Consider the following 16,186-nt stretch of genomic DNA (forward strand, 5'->3'; position numbering starts at 1 on the left):
AGGGATGTGGTTAAGGATTATAGACGTGCGTGAGCGTAGTGATACAGGAGAGAGAGAGGGCGAGCGAGTCGAGTGTCGATGCGCGAGCGGACGGGCGGGCGTATGGGATTCGATGTTTTGGAGAGGGAGAAAGAAGCGTCGAGATGGATGATGGGTGTCTGTGTGTATTCTGGTGGTGGTATGTGTGAGAGATGAGGTGTCGGTTGATGGAGGAGGGTGAAACGTCGGCAGGTGAGAGGGAAGGGGGGTGCGGTGGCCTGTCTGCCTCGTGGACTAGTCGGTAGCTCGGGAGCCGGACTAGCCTATCGAGCCGGAGGAGGGTGGAGTTGTGGGTGATTCTTCGGTGGTGTACACGGAGACGAGTGTCGAGTAGTGATCGTGGTTTGGATGAGAGGATGGAACTGGAAAGTCGAGAGACCGAGTGAGAGTGCACTGGCCACGCAAAGGAGCGCGCAAGGAACGGGTCGAGCTTGGATGAAGGTTGAGTGAGCTTTGTGGTCACAGCGGTGTCCGATGCACTGGCCCGGTGGTCAGATGGGTGGTGATGTGTCGGGTGCTTGCCCTCGGCCCTTGGGGCGCGCTCAAGGGATAAGGGAAGGGGGAGAGCGCGAGCAATGAGCTTGATGGCTTCAGGATCGCGCGAGAGAGACTCTTTTCCCTGCAGTAAGGGACCACCGTTGGACGAACAAAGAAACACTCGCAGGAGTGGTGTCCCTGGTACGGCGTGCGCGTGCAGGAGGGGCTGCTTCATTTGGATCATTTAGCCAGTTTACTAAATCGACACTTTGAAATGCATCAGGTAACTAGGACGACTGCGATTGGATTGTTTAAGCCCAGATTAAGCAAGCCATGCCAGGCCAGCGCAAGCCGCGGGACTCGTCAAAAGGGACACACGCCCATACACCCGAGGCGCACAACCCAGGGTCCGACTCTTTCGCAAAAGGCACGCAGCCCTGCGATTCTGCAGCCTGTACGCCTTAGAATGAGACTTATGCCCAGGGCACGCGAGGGCACGCCCAGGGTCGCCCAGGGTGACGGGTCGTGTTGGAATTGCGGGAGACCAAAAGTCGGTTCACCTAGACGCGCCCCCACCACGAAAGCTTTCACCGCGTCGAGCCCTCTCAAGCTCTCCTCTCTCCGGACCAACCTCGTCGCTGCCTGCAATCTGTCCTGGTGCCGACCGGAGTAATGCCCCGCTGTAGCCTGCCGCTGCACGCCCGCTCTGCGTGCCCTGGCCGCCCAGCCGGTCATCCGGGCCGGTACCAGGGAGCGAGGTGTATGGCATATGCTCGGCCAGTGTGCAGACAAGATGGCCGGAGGAGCTGCTGGTTCATGCACCGAGCTGACCGAGCGAGCAAGAGCAGAAGGAGCGCAGAGGCGCAGAGGGAGTCCGCCCACTATTCCTGGGTGCAACCTGGGTGGTTGGCGCGTCGCGGCGTGAAGGTCTGTGCGTCGTCGAGATTCAGCATCACGGCGCTCATGCGCTCTTGCGCTCAAGAGGCGATTCCATATTCCCGTCCCGAGGATTTGTATTGCCTCGCTCACGCGCTCACGCGCTCACACTTATGCGCCCCTCGGTATACCGCCGCGGGGTGCGTGCGCAGCTCACCATCAGGCCACCGAGCATCGGAGCAAGGAAATAAAGACCGCAAGGAGCGCGAAAGGGCATACGGTATGCGGCTTCACTCTCGATGCATTGTCTGCTCTCCTCAACTGTAGTATGACATCTCCGGGACGCATCACGGCAGCCCGGTACGGAAGGGAGCAAGGGCCGACGGGTAGGTCTAGTGACCCGGCGTGCCCTCCTCGGTGGGTCGTCATCGGACCCTCGGACCCTACTCCGGCACCCGCGCAGGCTGTCTTACAAGAGGCGTTTACGTTGCACGTTGTGGTGTTCGTGGATGTCTCATGTCTCAGCCAACTAATGCTCCGCTCGGCCGCTCGGTCGGCTTCGATGTGGGGGCTGCCATCGGCGCTCTATCTCGGTCCGCTCGGCTGAAAATAGAGCCATGAGCAGAGCTAGGTACGCAGGTCATGAACAAGGTTGGCCGCTGCGTTATGGACGTTATCGTCTTTCGAGTTTCACGCGAACGCGCACTGGATAGTCGAGGACAGCAGTACGGCGGGATAAGAGGACCTTCTTCGCCGACTCAGGGCTCGATCAGGGACGCGCTGGCCAGCACGGCCAGCATGCAGCAGGCCAGCAGGCCAGCTGGCGAGCTGGCTGGCGTTCATCTCCCCAGGAGACACCCGTGGGAGACTTTGTGATGTATCACGTGATCGGGAGATGAGCACCAGCCGATCCAGCTGGAAGCGTTGACATCACCGATGTCATCAGCTCGCCGGGTTCGATCGACAACAAACTAAAATGGCGTTCATCGACCAGACACAGGACTTTCGGAGTCTGATAGCGGAGGGGTCGAAGAGTGGCCCGTCAAAGACGAGGCCGAAACCGCCCCGCAGGCAGTCGGAGGAGGAGAAGAAGGACTCGTTTCTGAAGGAGGCGTACCAAATCGTAAGTACAACAACTTGTCTCCCGGCTATAAACCACACGACATCTCAGAACCTGCCTCCAGCTCGGCAACTGGAGCCAAGCTGACATCAGTACGGGCACCTAACCGATTTGGAGCGGCTGCTGCGGCAGATCCGCAAGCCCTACCTCTCGACGGCGGAGGCGCCGCCCCTCCACCGTCGTCGGCCGGGCGCCGCCGCCGGAGACGACGACACGCTGAAGCGCTGGGAGAACACCAAGTACCTCTCTGATCGGGAGCGGGACGAGATCGACGTGCGCGCCAAGATGATCCTGCGGCGGTGTCGGGAGCGAGTCGGCCAGCTGGAGCAGGGCGAGAAGGGTGAGTCGGGCCTTCACTCCTCAGTCCTCAGGATCAAGCGTGGGCACGCAAGGGATGATGGGCGAGGAGGGAACTGAGGCTGGTTCACAGCGAGCGTTGCGAGCGTTGAGCTGACACCGCAGCGCGGCAAGAACGCGTCATCCCGCAAAACAAGCTGTACAAATTCCTCCCCTCGCTAGCGCCCACAGAGGACGACAGCGGCACGGTGCTCCTGACCGCTCACCGCGCGAGCGTGTTGTGGACGCTAAACTCCCTCCTGGCGCGGCTGACAACGACCACGTCCGATCTGCAAGAGGAGCGCGCGAAGCGGCGCGCCGAGCGCCAAAAGACCCTAGGCGGGAGCGCGGAGCGCGAAGCGCTGTTGATGGAGAAAGGCCAACCATTGGGTATGGGGCAGCATTTCCCCAACATAGCCTCGATGGGCACAGGCATAATACCCGAGAACGAGCCGAGGATCGAGGAGCAGCTGTCCCAAGCCCAGCTGCAGGAGTTTGAGAGCGAAAACTCGGCACTGCTCGAGCACATGCAGAGCCAGCTCGACTCTGTGCTTTCTGCTGAGAAGAGCCTGGTCGAGATTTCGCAGATGCAGGCTGAGCTTGTACGGCATCTCACGCAGCAGACGGAGATGGTCGATCTGCTCTATGACCAGGCGGTGGCTAGTGTGGGGCAGATGGGGGATGCGAACCGGGAACTGCGCAAGGCGAGGGAGAACAGCGGCCAGAGCCGGCTCATGCTCCTTGTGTTCTTGCTCGGGATGAGTTTTGCGCTCCTCTTCCTGAACTGGTACTCATAAGAGCCCGTAGAGTGAATGTATGATCTAGCAGCAGAGGCGTGGGGTATGGATACATCTCTAGGGTTTTGCAAAACGTCTAGGCAACGAGACTTCTATCAAGTGTTCATATCATTTCGAGCGCGCAGCGCCCAGAGTAAGCATCTCAGTGTCCGACCCCTCCTAGGAGCGCACACTCGGGCTCCTCTCCCTCGCCGCTCCCCTCCTGACTCCACCTTCGAGCAGCGCCAGATCATCCTCCTCGCTATAGTCCCTCAGCAGGGCCGTGGACTCCAGCGCCTCAGCGGCCAACTCGCCCTCCTCGGGGTCGCATCCCTCGTGCATCTCGAGCTTGCGCATCTGCCGCAGGGTGAGCTTGTAGATGACCAGTCCGGTCACGACGGAGAACACGACCGTGGCGACGATGGACGCCATGTTGAGCCAGAACTGCACGGGGTCCTTGTGTTTCGGGTTGTCGGGGTCGTCGAGCATCGAGCTCAGCCTGCTACCGATGAACACGGGGATGAAGAGTTTGGGCAAGTAGAGTGTGTTCGCGAGCATGTACTGCCAGAACTGCACTGCGTCGATGGACTGGAAAGTCAGCTACCGTGCGCGAGCCGAAGCTGATTCATGTAGAATGAGACTCACAGCGAACAGACCATTGCCGATCGCCCACGGCAGGGGACACCACCGGATCATGGCGACGAGGGGCCAGCCGCGCTCGCGCATGACGTGGCCGAACGCCTGCCACTGCTTGTTCTTCCCAGAGCCGAATTTGCGCATCCACTCCAGGAAGAAGGTGCGCACGGAGAGGAAGGCGATGGCCGCGCCCGCCAGAGAAGCGAGGGAGGCGACGAGGAAGCCCGGCCACACGCCGTAGGCGAAGCCCATCAGCGTCATCGAGCCGGAGAAGCCGAATAGGGGCGGGTGCGAGGAGAGGACTGGCGTTAGCTGTGTTCCCCAGGGCATACAGCTGTAGCATGAGGGAGAGTCTGTCGAGCACTAGCACTAGCAGCCCTAGCGCAAGAGCCATACTCACTGATGCACGCCGAGAGAATCAGCATGCCCTTCCATCCCATATCGCGCAGGCGCACGCCGAGGTCGTTGAAGAACTCGCCGATGCGCTTTGGCGTGATCCACATGATGATGGCGAACGCGAGGACATGCGCGCCGAATATGGACCTGGCGTTAGCATTGTACTTGTACTGCTGTGATCGTTCGTTCTGATCGCCGGCGTCGAAACAGTCTCCGACGAACGACGAACGTGCTGCAGCTCACCAAAACGTTATCTGATATGCAGTCAGCCACGGCCTGTGTGAACCCTTACTCCACTGTGTGACTCACCTTGCTCCTCCGGTCTAGTTTGCGGTACGGGCGCGTCATGCGAGCGACGAGGGCTTCGCCGCGACTCCGCAGTGTTGGGAAATCGAGTTCTGTCATTGCTTGGATGGGCGATGATGCGGTAGCAAGATGTTGCCGCTCAGCTCCAAGATCCCAAGAGATGTGCACCCGTAAGCCTCCAGCCCTGTGCACATAGGCTCACCTGTGACAGCACCGCAGGCGGCAGGCGGGACGCGCACCAGCAGCCAAGGCGACGGGAAGGCTGCGGAGCCCCGTAGCCTTGAGGGTAGGATTGGCAGAACGCGGGAACAAATAAATGAGAGGCCAGGAGCCAGGCACAACGAAGGTCTTGCCACCGTTTGCGCTACTTCGCGACCGACCTTTTCATCGCTTGCTTGAATCCGCCCACAACCCCGCGTCAATCAGCAATCCACGTCCGTTTCATCCAAGAAACAGACAGAGCTTGCGGAGACGTCACAACCTTCCGACCGACATCCGCCAGGCATATCGCGCTTGGACTGGATCGATTCCCGACGAGGAAGGCGGATTACGAAGCTCCCCCGAGAGACCGATACCCCTCCGCCGAAGCCCGGTCGACACCCAGCGCTCTCTGAGTCGCTTGTACCTCTGAGCCCAATATGGTGAGTAGCTTGTGTTGTGGACATCTGAGCTGACAACAGGGTGTTCCCGCCCTCTTCCGATGGCTCTCCAAGAAGTACCCAAAGATTGTGCAGCGTGTCGTTGAGGATACGCCGACAAAGGTTCGGCAAGATGACGGCTCGATCGTCGAGATTCCCGTCCAGTACGAGTCGGCGAACCCGAATGGCTTTGAAGTCGATAACCTCTACTGTATGTTGCTAGGACTTCGAGGCGCTAACAGACTCCAGTGGATATGAATGGTATCGTCCATCCGTGTACGCACCCTGAGGGTCGTGATGCCCCGCCGACCGAGCAGGACATGATGGTCGAAGTGTTCAAGTACACCGAGCGTGTCGTGAACATGGCCCGGCCGCGCAAAGTGCTCTTCATGGCTATCGACGGTGTCGCGCCGCGTGCCAAGATGAACCAGCAGCGCTCGCGTCGTTTCCGTGCGTCCCAGGAGGCCGCCGAGAAGGAGGAGGAGCGCAAGCAGCAGATCGCCATGTTCGAGGCGATGGGCCAGACCGTCTCGGATGAGACCAAGAACAAGAAGTCGTGGGACTCGAACGCCATCACGCCTGGTACGCCGTTCATGGACCTCCTCTCCGCCTCGCTCAAGTACTGGGTCTCGCACAAGCTCTCGACTGACCCCGGATGGAAGGACGTGAGTTATCTTCCAGCTCGGCATAACTGACACCGCAGCTCAAGGTCATTATCTCGGATGCGTCGGTCCCCGGAGAGGGAGAGCACAAGATCGTCGACTGGATCCGCCGTGAGCGCACGTACCCTGAGTGGGATCCCAACACGAGCCATGCGATCTACGGTCTCGACGCCGATCTCATCATGCTTGCGCTCGCGACCCACGAGCCGAACTTCCGCGTTCTCCGTGAGGACGTGTTTGCTCAGAGCTCGCGCGGACCCCGCGTGTGCGACAACTGCGGCAAGGAAGGCCACATCAAGGCCAACTGCAAGGGCGAGAAGAAGATGCCCGACCCGAACGTCGTCGCCAAGGCCAAGCCCGAGGACCCGAAGCCGTTCATCTGGCTCGACGTGGCCTGTCTCCGTGACTACCTCGCTGTCGAGCTCAACGTCCCGACATCCTTCCCCTTTGACCAGGAGCTCGCCATTGACGACTGGATCTTCATGATCTTCTTCATCGGAAACGATTTCCTGCCGCATCTTCCTTCGCTCGAGATCCGTGAGGGAGCCATCGACACGCTCCTCGAGATCTGGAAGCGGGAGCTTGACCGCATGGGCGGATATCTCACTAACCACGGCAAGGTCAACCTCGGCCGCGCGCAGATCATTCTCGACGGCATTGCTGCGCGTGAGGACAACATCTTCCAGCAGCGCAAGGAGCAGGAGGACCGCCAGGAGCGGAACGCCAAGCGAAGGAGGAAGGAGGACCACCGGAGACAGGACATGGAGAACGGTACTTGGAAGAATGACAAGGACCAGCCTCCTGCGCCCGGTAGCATGCAGATGAACGGCCAGGACTACGTCCAGGTCAATCCGTCTGACACCGCCCGTGGTGGCCGCCTCCACCCTTCGCTTCCCAGCCGACCGGAGGCTGCCAAGGAGGAGCCTGCTGCGCCGCCCAAGCCCGTCAAACCCGGCAAGAAGATGTCCTACGCCGAGCAGGCCGCTTCTCTTAAAGCAGGCCTCGCCGCCATGGAGGGTAGCAACCTCGATGTTGTCAAGAACCGCCGTGCCATCCGTATGGCCAACCAAAACGCCGCTGCAGCCCTTAAGGCGGAGCTGGAGGGCGGTGATGAGAAGGACGACAAGGCGGAGGGCGACGAGAAGGAGGACAACGCCGATGGCGACGAGAAGCACGACATGGAGGTCGATGCTGAGGATGCCGAGGAGACCCGTGGAACGAAGCGCAAGGCCGACGACGACGAAGATGGCTCCGGCAGCGAGACCGGCAAGGACGACGAGGAGGGTGCCCCGAACCCCGGTGATGAGGTCGTGCCCAAGAAGAAGCTCCACGTCAACCCTGACGGCACCGTCGAGTACGAGGACACTGTCCGTCTCTGGGAGCCTGGATACAGAGAGCGCTACTACCGCCAGAAGTTTGGCGTTGAGCTTTCGGACAAAAAGTTCATGAGCGAGATCACCCGCTCCTATATGGAGGGCCTCTGCTGGGTGCTCGAGTACTACTACCAGGGTGTCCCCGCCTGGGACTGGTACTACCCATACCACTACGCGCCGTTCGCGCAGGACTTCCACGACGTCGGTAGCCTGGACATCAAGTTCCGCAAGGGCAACCCCTTCACGCCGTTCGGCCAGCTGCTCGGTGTCTTCCCCGCCGCGTCGCGTATCCACCTTCCCGAGCCGCTGCAAACGCTCATGATTGAGGAGGACTCGCCCATCATCGACTTCTACCCCAGCGACTTCGAGATCGATATGAATGGCAAGAAGATGGCTTGGCAGGGCGTCGCGCTCCTCCCCTTCATCGACCAGCACCGTCTGCTCGCTGCGCTCAAGAGCAAGGAGCCCGAGCTCAGCCAGGACGAGAAGCGCCGCAACACCTGGGGTGAGCCCCGCATGTTTGTCGCCGAGGAGAACATGCTCTTTGACCCCTTCGTCAAGCTGTACGGCCGGAAACCGAGGCCGGATGGCAAGCCCCTTCCGCCTGTTGCGCTGGACGCCGAGCGCTCGCAGGGTGTTGTCGGTGGTACTCTGAATGACCCCCTCTGCGTCCCCGGCGCCAGCATGGACACGCCTCTGCCGTCCATCGATGACTGCCCCGACCTCACCAACAACCGCGCCATTTCGGTCCGATATCTCTACCCTCCCCTCAAGGGTTCGCATCGATCAGTGCTCCTCAAGGGCTACCGACCGCTGCCGACTCGTCTTAACCAGAACGACCGGCAACGTGTGAAGCAGGGTCAGTTTGACGGCCCTGGCGGTCACGGCCGTGGAGGACGGGATCGCGGTGGCGGTGGTGGCGGCCCCGGCTACGGTGGTGGTCCGGCACGAGGAGGACGCGGTGGTGGCTACGGCGGTCACCCTCCTCGAAACGACGGTTACGGAGGCGGCGGTCGTGGCGGCTACGGAGGTGGTGGCTACGGCGGTTACAACGGCCCCGCTGCCAGCTACCGTGACCCGTATCCCCCTCCCCGCAACGCTTATGGCGGTGGTACTGCCTACGGAGGCGGTGCTTCAAGCTACGGCGGCGGCGGCTATGGCGGTGGTGGTTATGGTGGTGGTGGCTATGGCGGCGGCCAGTCGAGCTACGGCGGCGGAAATGGAGGCGGCGGCTACGGCGGAGGGGGTAGGAACCCCTACGGCGCTCCCCCGCCTCCCAACCCGTACGGTGCCCCGCCGCGCGGCGGCCGTGGCGGATATGGAGGCGGCTCGTACGGCGGCGGTGGTGGTGGTGGCCGCGGTGGATATGGCGGCGGAGGCTACGGTGGTCGAAGGTAATATTGTCAAATGTAGTACAACATCTTTATCCTTGAATAGAGTACAAATCTGCATGTATCGTGGGCACAAATGCCATAGCTAGAGACAATGCAAAATGTGGGAGACTGCCTACCGTTCACGAAACGGAGGAAGCCGATGCGGGAGACGCGGGTGGAGGAACACGTGATCGCTCGGCACTGATGGACGTGACAAGTCGGGTAGCTAGGACAAGGCTAAATCGTGCATCACATCACCCACCACGATCGCGATGTTGTCAGGCCGCGTGCGCAAGACGTACGGCCGGCGTGCGCCTCGCCCCCGCTCCGGGTCCGATAGTGACACCGAGACCGACGAGCCGGGATCGAGCGCACCGCAATCGCAAGTGACGAGCCCGCCTCCGCCGAGCCGAAACGGGAATGGGGTCCGGGAAGCCGACGAGAGGAACGACGTGCTCGGCGACCTGAGCATTGTCAGCGCTAACAGCGCTCTCTCTGCAGCGAGCAGAGTGTCATCGTCGCGATTCCCATCGGCCCCACGCACAGGCTCACCGGCATCGAGCTCGTCTTCCCTCCGCCGAGTATCGGGTAACACAAACACGCCTCCACCTCTGAAACGGCGCCGGACATTTGATGCGTCCGCATCAATGCCGCCTCCCGCTCTGTCCAAGCCATCATCCAAGCCTACCACGCCGACATCCTCGACACGTTTACGGCCACGCAACTCGCCCGCGCCGCCTGCGAGTCCGCGGGACTTATCTGCGCTGTTCGCAGCCGTGTCACCTGCCCAGTCTGCCAAGTCAGATGATGGCGCGCCGGCGCCGCCCCGTAGGAGGAAGATGCTGAGCAAGGCGCAGAGTATGGTCGTGCCCCCGTCGCCCAAGGAAGATAAGGAGAAGACGCGGCCAAAGCTCCACAGCAGCCAGAGCTTACCGATCTCCCCTACGAAGATGGATGTGGAGGAAGACGAGGGCGAGGAGAGGGACAGGGATAGGGAGAACACCCCGCCCCGTGCCCTCGCGCCCCTCCCCGAGCCGACTAGCGGAGGCGCGAAGCGCACCTATGGAAAGGGAAGGAGCTACCTCGCCGCAGCGGTTGAAATGCCAGACGATGAGCCGCGCGAATCGTACGCCGAGCTGCGGAAACGGTACGAGGTGGACAATGGCGAGCACCCCGTCCTGGACGGACTCACGGGAGAGCGAACACGAGGCAGCGAGTCCATGCTCTCCATCTCTGGCGGACAGGGCAACCTCATGGACGAGCTTATGATGGCCAAGGCTCCGGAAAGTGTTAGCGACATGAGGAGCAAGGGCGAGAACCGTCAATTCATGGATGAGGTCGCTTACTATCTCGAGGGACTCGGCGGCTCGCCCCCCATGCGGAGAACAAGGTAAGCTGGACGTATTGGAAGTAGCTGACATCAGCGCGCTCGACATCCTCGGCAGCATGCAGCGCGACCAGGAGTGGCTTACGAAGATGAATGTGTGTGGACAGACGGAGCCAGTGTTCGAGGCCCTCTCAGCCGCTAGGGGCGACGACGAGATCATGGACACGGCGTGTCTTCTGTTCCTGTACATTGTTCAGCATTCCGGAATCAGCATGGAGCAGGTCCTGGTCGAGCACCCGACCGCTGTCATGCAGGTTATCGGCAAGGGTCTTGGCATGTCCTCCGGTCCTCTTGACAAAGCTTACCCCGCCAAGGTCAACGCAATTGTGAGTTTCAGGTGCCATTGCTTGTGTAAACTGACGATGAGGTCACGAAACTCCGCACGATGGGACGGAACGTGGAGACGCAGTACGAGAATGAAGGGCCCCCGACGCGATACATCGCTGCATCGGTCCTGTCGCACATCCTGCAGAACCCTGACCGGTGGCCAAGTTTGCAGTCTGCGTTCGAGGAGGAGGCCGTCGGCGTGAAACTCTTACAGGCGCTAGACACAGAGGTGTCGCCGCTCCGCTTAAGAGTAGAGCTGTACTCGAAGGGACTCGTGAGTTACAAGGATGGTTTTCAGGCTAACTCCCAGGACCTGTTGCCGAAAGACCAGTCGGTCGATCTGCCGACGATCGAACACTGCCTGAGGGCACTGTCGCACCGTTTCGTCATGGCGAGCATCGGGGAGGACAACCTCCGATTGCAGCCGCTGTATGACTCCCTCGTCGTGATGGCTGTAGCGTTGACAGACGAAGATGACGAGTTACGTCAGACCGGTAAGTTTGACCACGCCTGTTTGTCACTAACGTTCAGCGGCCCGATGTGCTGTGCTCGCGCTCGAGGTGTTGACACCGGCGGTCTCGTTGACACACGTAAAGGATGATGTGAGCGCCGAGGTTGTTGCCTCACTAGGCCGGATCCTCCTCCTGCGACAGGACATCTGCGACGCCGTGAGCACCGAGCACACGACGCTAGCTGGTATCCAGTCGTTCGTGCTGGCGCTCTTCGGCTCGATGGCGCTCGCGGGCCCCCACAATGTTTCCCTCCTCTCCTCTACCTGTAAGCTACCAGTTTTCTCTCCTAGCTGACAGCAGTCGTGTCCCGCTGTAAGAAGCGCGCTTGCGCCCTGACGTGCCGCTGCTCGCCGCGACCACTCGCATACCACCTCGCCGAGATGTACATGACGTCGGCCGAATCAAGCGAGGACGACACGGCGCTCACCGACTTCTTGCACGGCTATCTCGCGCTGCTCGTCGCCAAAGTAGTCGTGCACCACGGACCGGCCGCAACGGCGCTGCACACGCTCCTGCCTGGCGACACAGTCAGGCAGAAGATCGAGGGCGTGCTCGACACCCTCCGCGACTTTAACTCGGTCAACGAGGAGTTCGTGAAGCGCGTCACGGCCGACTCGCAGAGTCAGACGTTAGAAGAAGAGCAGCACGACGAGACGATAGAGGGCATCGGCCGCGCGATTGTGGAGATTGAGCGCCACCTCGAACTGCCGGACGAGAAGCTGTGAGGTGCTATGACGAGAGCAATTATTGTATGTTTGTACCACGCCACGCATATGCATAGTCAACCTGTCTGTGTCTGGTACGTGCGAGCTAACTTTGACTTACAATGCGATCGAGGGCAGGGACGCATGGGGGCGCAAGTCGATCGCCAGCGTGGTTTCTGACTCAGATCTATGTCACATACTCCAGACAGATTGTCGATAAAACAACTGCCTTCCTTTTGCAAGCTCACCATCTACCATTCGAAACACGCTCGTCGACTACACCTGCCGCCATGCAGGAGCACCTGACCAGACTACCGCCAGAGGTAGTCAGTCTCATTCTCGGGCATCTACGACCTCGCGCCCTCGGGCAATGTCTGCTCGTCAACTCCGCCTTCAAGGCCCTCGTCTTTCCTCTTCTCTCCCGCTTTGTGCTTATTGACGAATTCTACGGAAGGGTTACATTCCCTCTTCTTGGCTGCTACCGATGCAGGTGGCGAGGCAGCGACCGTCCGCGGTCCTTCCCTCGACACCTCAGCAGCCTCACGGTGCTACCGCATGAGCATTTTTCAGCGCCGCCTGAGGGCGAGACCTTCTTCAACTTCGCCTCACCGCCCCAGGTCTCATCATGCCGGGTGCTAACCGTCCACCTCTTCGCCCCGGACGACTATGACAATCTGAGCAGCGCCCACGTCTTCAATGGCTATCCCGGCCCAGCACCTGAGGCAGAAGACCTCGAAGACGGGCACTATGTGCGCCCTCTCCAGTGCTACATGCTCCACTTCGCCCTGGAGAACGCAAGAATCGACAAGCTCGTGCTCCGCAACGTCCCCGTCGTGTGGGGCCGCGTCGATCCCGACCTGCTATCGTTGTCCGCGCTCCAGACGGTCCGCGAGGCCGTCATCGTGCTCAACGCGGATGGCATGAGCGACATCCACACCGGTATAATCGAGGACTGGAACTGCAGTGAAGACGTCGAGGGCGAGCCAGTCTGCGCGGAGCTCTTCGAGTCGCTGGCGTATCCATTGAAAGGGAGCATAGGCACCACACTGCCACGCAACGCTGAAGAGCTCACGTTCGTGTTCTGGACCCCCAAGCCAGCGCAAGAGGTCTCTCCGTCGTGTTGCTCTGCATCGGGACGCCCTACCAGGTATAACGACGAGAGTGGGGACTACGGCACCTTTGACCGTGGAGACGAGCACGAATCCTGCTGGGAGGACGGCTTCTGGTACGAGCTGGCCGAGGCGGTCGTCCCCATGCTGCTCCACAAACTTCGCCGGGTCACAATTGTCAACGCAAGCAGCATCATCCCCACCTAAGCCCAGTGGCGGCCTACACTCTCGTCCATCCAAACAGGGGTCGCGACGCACGCCAAGCTCGAGAAAAAGTTCCGCGAGGCGCTGCACGACGTCCTGGAGGCAGAGTACGGCATAGCCGCCACGCAGACGTACCTCGCCCGCGTCAAGTTTATGTACATGAACAACTGGCTGCTCTCGACCGAATGGGAGGACGTCTTCACCTGGCGTGACGTTCGGCCGTGGCTCGAGTTCAAGCGTCCGGCACTCATCACGGACTACTTCAAGCCCCGCAACCCCGACGCGGTCTGGTGGCGCAAGGAGATGAGCCACGACGAACGCATGGCGCTGAGGCACAGGCGCTCGATGATGAAGCGCAGAAAGCCCAACAAGTATACCTGGCGTCATTAGGTAGCCGGCATTCGGCAAAGCCGGCATGATATGCATTCGTCGGATGTGCGGCGATGCCGATCAGGAATCTCGTCCGCGGCTCTAACTATGTGACTGTTGAAAGACAGGCTCGTCGCGGTGTCGATTGATAGTGAGCACAAGTCCATCGGAGATGCTCAGTTCCAGTCCGCCATGGTACGTACGGCTGTTGTTGCCCAGCCGTTCCAACTCGGGTCAGCCGACATGAGCAGATCTTGCGAAGTGAGCGGGTTGCACTATCGCACTAGTGGATTGCGAGTGCAGAGCACATTCACAGCAGCCGGACCCTCGGCACCAGCGGGATGCCAGTGTGTCTCTCTGCGATGCCGTGATGAGCTGTGTCAGCTGCTGTGAGCAGTTGTGAGCATCCAGAGAAGAGAAACAATATATCAGTGAGACCCACAACGCAAGGAAGACGGTGATATCGCCGACGTTCGTGCGCACAAGACCTGGGTGACTCACCGTCACGCGCTGCTGCGTGCTGCGTTGTACAACATGCATAGTCAGATCTACATTCACCACGAGTTGACAAAGGGAGAGCGGAGCCAGCCGGAGTGCTGCGCGCGCTGCGGCTCGGTGCTGTCGAGCACGTCCTTCTTGGCGGGCGCAGCGGGGCCGGCGCGGCGGTTCAGCGCGGCCGCACGCATCGTGTCCTCCACTTCCCAGCGCAGGCCCTCGTCCGTCCGCCGCCAGCCCAGGTCGAGCACGAAGCCTAGCCCACCGAACCGCAGGTCGACGTAGTGCTTGGGCAAAGGCGACTCGGTGTGCACAATGTAGGGCGTAGCCTTCGTGGCATCGCCGTCGGCGGCCGCGTCATCGGCATCGCTCGCGTGCTCAGCCAGTGTAGCTGAGTCGCTATCGTCCTCACCCCCCCCGTCATTCACGACCTTCGTCGCGCCGTCGCTCTCCTTCGGCCCGAACGAGCTCATGCCCATCTTCCACTTGCCCGGCCACCAGCCGAGCCCGTCGACGGACACCTCGTCCTGACCGTTGACGACGTCGTGCCAGACGCGCGACATCTCTCGGTAGCCGACGAGCGTGGGGTCGAACAGGCGCAGACCGTTCAGGTAAAACGCACCGCGGTTCGGAATCGGTGAGTCGAGCGGCAGAGTGTTGTCAGGCGGGGGCACAGGGGAGGGGGAAAGGTGGGTGAGGAAGGGTGACGATGGGGATGTCGAAAAGAAAAGAATGGCAATCTGCTGTGTCAGCTCGTCTGGCGAAAGCCTATAGCTTGCAAGGGGAGCGTCCACTCACAACAGTGGTGCAGTAGCCGCAGGGCCGCATCGTCCAGTAGGCGATAAACCCGAGGACCGCCAGGAGGAACGGCGAGACCGACTGTAACAGGAACGCAGCGATGAGGTGGCGAGCGAGGGGCGCAGTAGATCAGCGAACATGCGGCGCACGACGACGGTCATAACGACGCAGCGGAGATGAAGCGATTGCACCATGGGAGTGGAGCAGCCGAAAGAGGCGGTAATGTTGGCGCGCCGATGGTGGACAGTGTGCGAGATATGAGATCGTGTGCACATGGGTGGGACGAAGCAATCGTGTCAGCTCATAATCTGCGTTTCCACGTATGCGGGGGCGACTCACCGGCATCGGTATAAGGAGCGAGAAGATCAGGATTGGCCTTAGGCAGTGCATGTTGGCACGTAACCCAGGCTCTGTGGAGTATCGAAAGGTGTGGAGAGATGAGCGTTGTCAAGATTAATCGAGCCAACGGATAAAGTTGAGTGGTCGGTTGGTCGGTCAGTGATTGACGCACCGACGAATTCCCCACCAAGAACCGGAACCGCCCTAGCCTTTCATGATCGGCGGTGCCCGATCGCAGTCCCTCACTGTTCACCACTTCCCACAATTGTCTCCTTCTGCGGCAGATGCAAGTACAACATGACTACTGCTAATGCATAAGAATTGATATGTCTATTGAAAGCACCGTATCTCATCGCACGACATCGCTCTACCATCCTGAAAAGTCACCGAAACCGCCAGGCTTGCGCTTCTTCTTCTCGCCACCGAACTCGATAGGCGCGGCCGCCGGCTTCTTGGCCGAAGACGCCGCGTTGAGGTACTTGCCCACCCCAGCCTCGTCTGCCTTGCGTTTCCGCTCGTCACGCTGGGCCGCCGATTCAGACTTGTCTCCGAGATGCGTTCCAAGCCACGTCGTTCGGTCCTTCTCACGGGCAGCCTGCTTCTCTGCTCGCTTCCGCTGAGCCTCCTCGGACTGGTCGCGGCGCGCAAGCTTCTCCGCGAGTTTCTTCTTGAAGTCCTCAAACGGATCTTGAAGACTGTTGTCAGCTTCGCGAGCCAAGCAGAAGCTTACATTTGCACACTCTTGATCACAATATCCTTTGTAGGTCGGTCGCCACCTGGTCGGACGGGGATTCTCTCAATACGGTTCAGAACGTCCTCGCCGCCAACAAGCTTCCCAAATACAGTGTGCTTGCTGTTAAGGTGTGGCGTCTCGCGGAACGTGATGAAGAACTGGGAACCGTTCGAGTTCTGTCCACTGTTCGCCATGGAAATG

General features: G+C 60.5%; 4 protein-coding genes across 4 annotated transcripts; 1 reads left to right on the plus strand and 3 right to left on the minus strand.

Annotated features, from left to right (window-relative positions):
• Nucleotides 1-10: 10 nt before the first annotated feature.
• Nucleotides 11-751, minus strand: A1Q1_05860 (uncharacterized protein; the record flags this gene model as incomplete). The annotated part of the gene is made up of 1 exon (XM_014321069.1): nucleotides 11-751. The coding sequence occupies one exon, from the start codon at nucleotides 749-751 to the stop codon at nucleotides 11-13; it is 741 nt and encodes a 246-aa protein (XP_014176544.1).
• A 1,617-nt stretch (nucleotides 752-2,368) lies between these two features.
• A1Q1_05861 (uncharacterized protein) lies at nucleotides 2,369-3,645 on the plus strand (the record flags this gene model as incomplete). The annotated part of the gene is made up of 3 exons (XM_014321070.1): nucleotides 2,369-2,515; nucleotides 2,645-2,852; nucleotides 2,975-3,645. The coding sequence occupies 3 exons, from the start codon at nucleotides 2,369-2,371 to the stop codon at nucleotides 3,643-3,645; spliced, it is 1,026 nt and encodes a 341-aa protein (XP_014176545.1).
• Nucleotides 3,646-3,804: 159 nt separating this feature from the next.
• A1Q1_05862 (uncharacterized protein) lies at nucleotides 3,805-4,763 on the minus strand (the record flags this gene model as incomplete). The annotated part of the gene is made up of 3 exons (XM_014321071.1): nucleotides 3,805-4,212; nucleotides 4,270-4,613; nucleotides 4,661-4,763. The coding sequence occupies 3 exons, from the start codon at nucleotides 4,761-4,763 to the stop codon at nucleotides 3,805-3,807; spliced, it is 855 nt and encodes a 284-aa protein (XP_014176546.1).
• A 9,411-nt stretch (nucleotides 4,764-14,174) lies between these two features.
• A1Q1_05863 (uncharacterized protein) lies at nucleotides 14,175-14,943 on the minus strand (the record flags this gene model as incomplete). Its single annotated transcript, XM_014321072.1, has 2 exons — nucleotides 14,175-14,855; nucleotides 14,914-14,943. 2 exons carry the CDS (start codon nucleotides 14,941-14,943, stop codon nucleotides 14,175-14,177), a joined length of 711 nt encoding a protein of 236 aa, XP_014176547.1.
• Nucleotides 14,944-16,186: the final 1,243 nt, after the last annotated feature.

The sequence above is a fragment of the Trichosporon asahii genome, assembly GCF_000293215.1.
Source record: "Trichosporon asahii var. asahii CBS 2479 unplaced genomic scaffold scaffold00075, whole genome shotgun sequence".
NCBI lineage: Eukaryota > Fungi > Basidiomycota > Tremellomycetes > Trichosporonales > Trichosporonaceae > Trichosporon > Trichosporon asahii.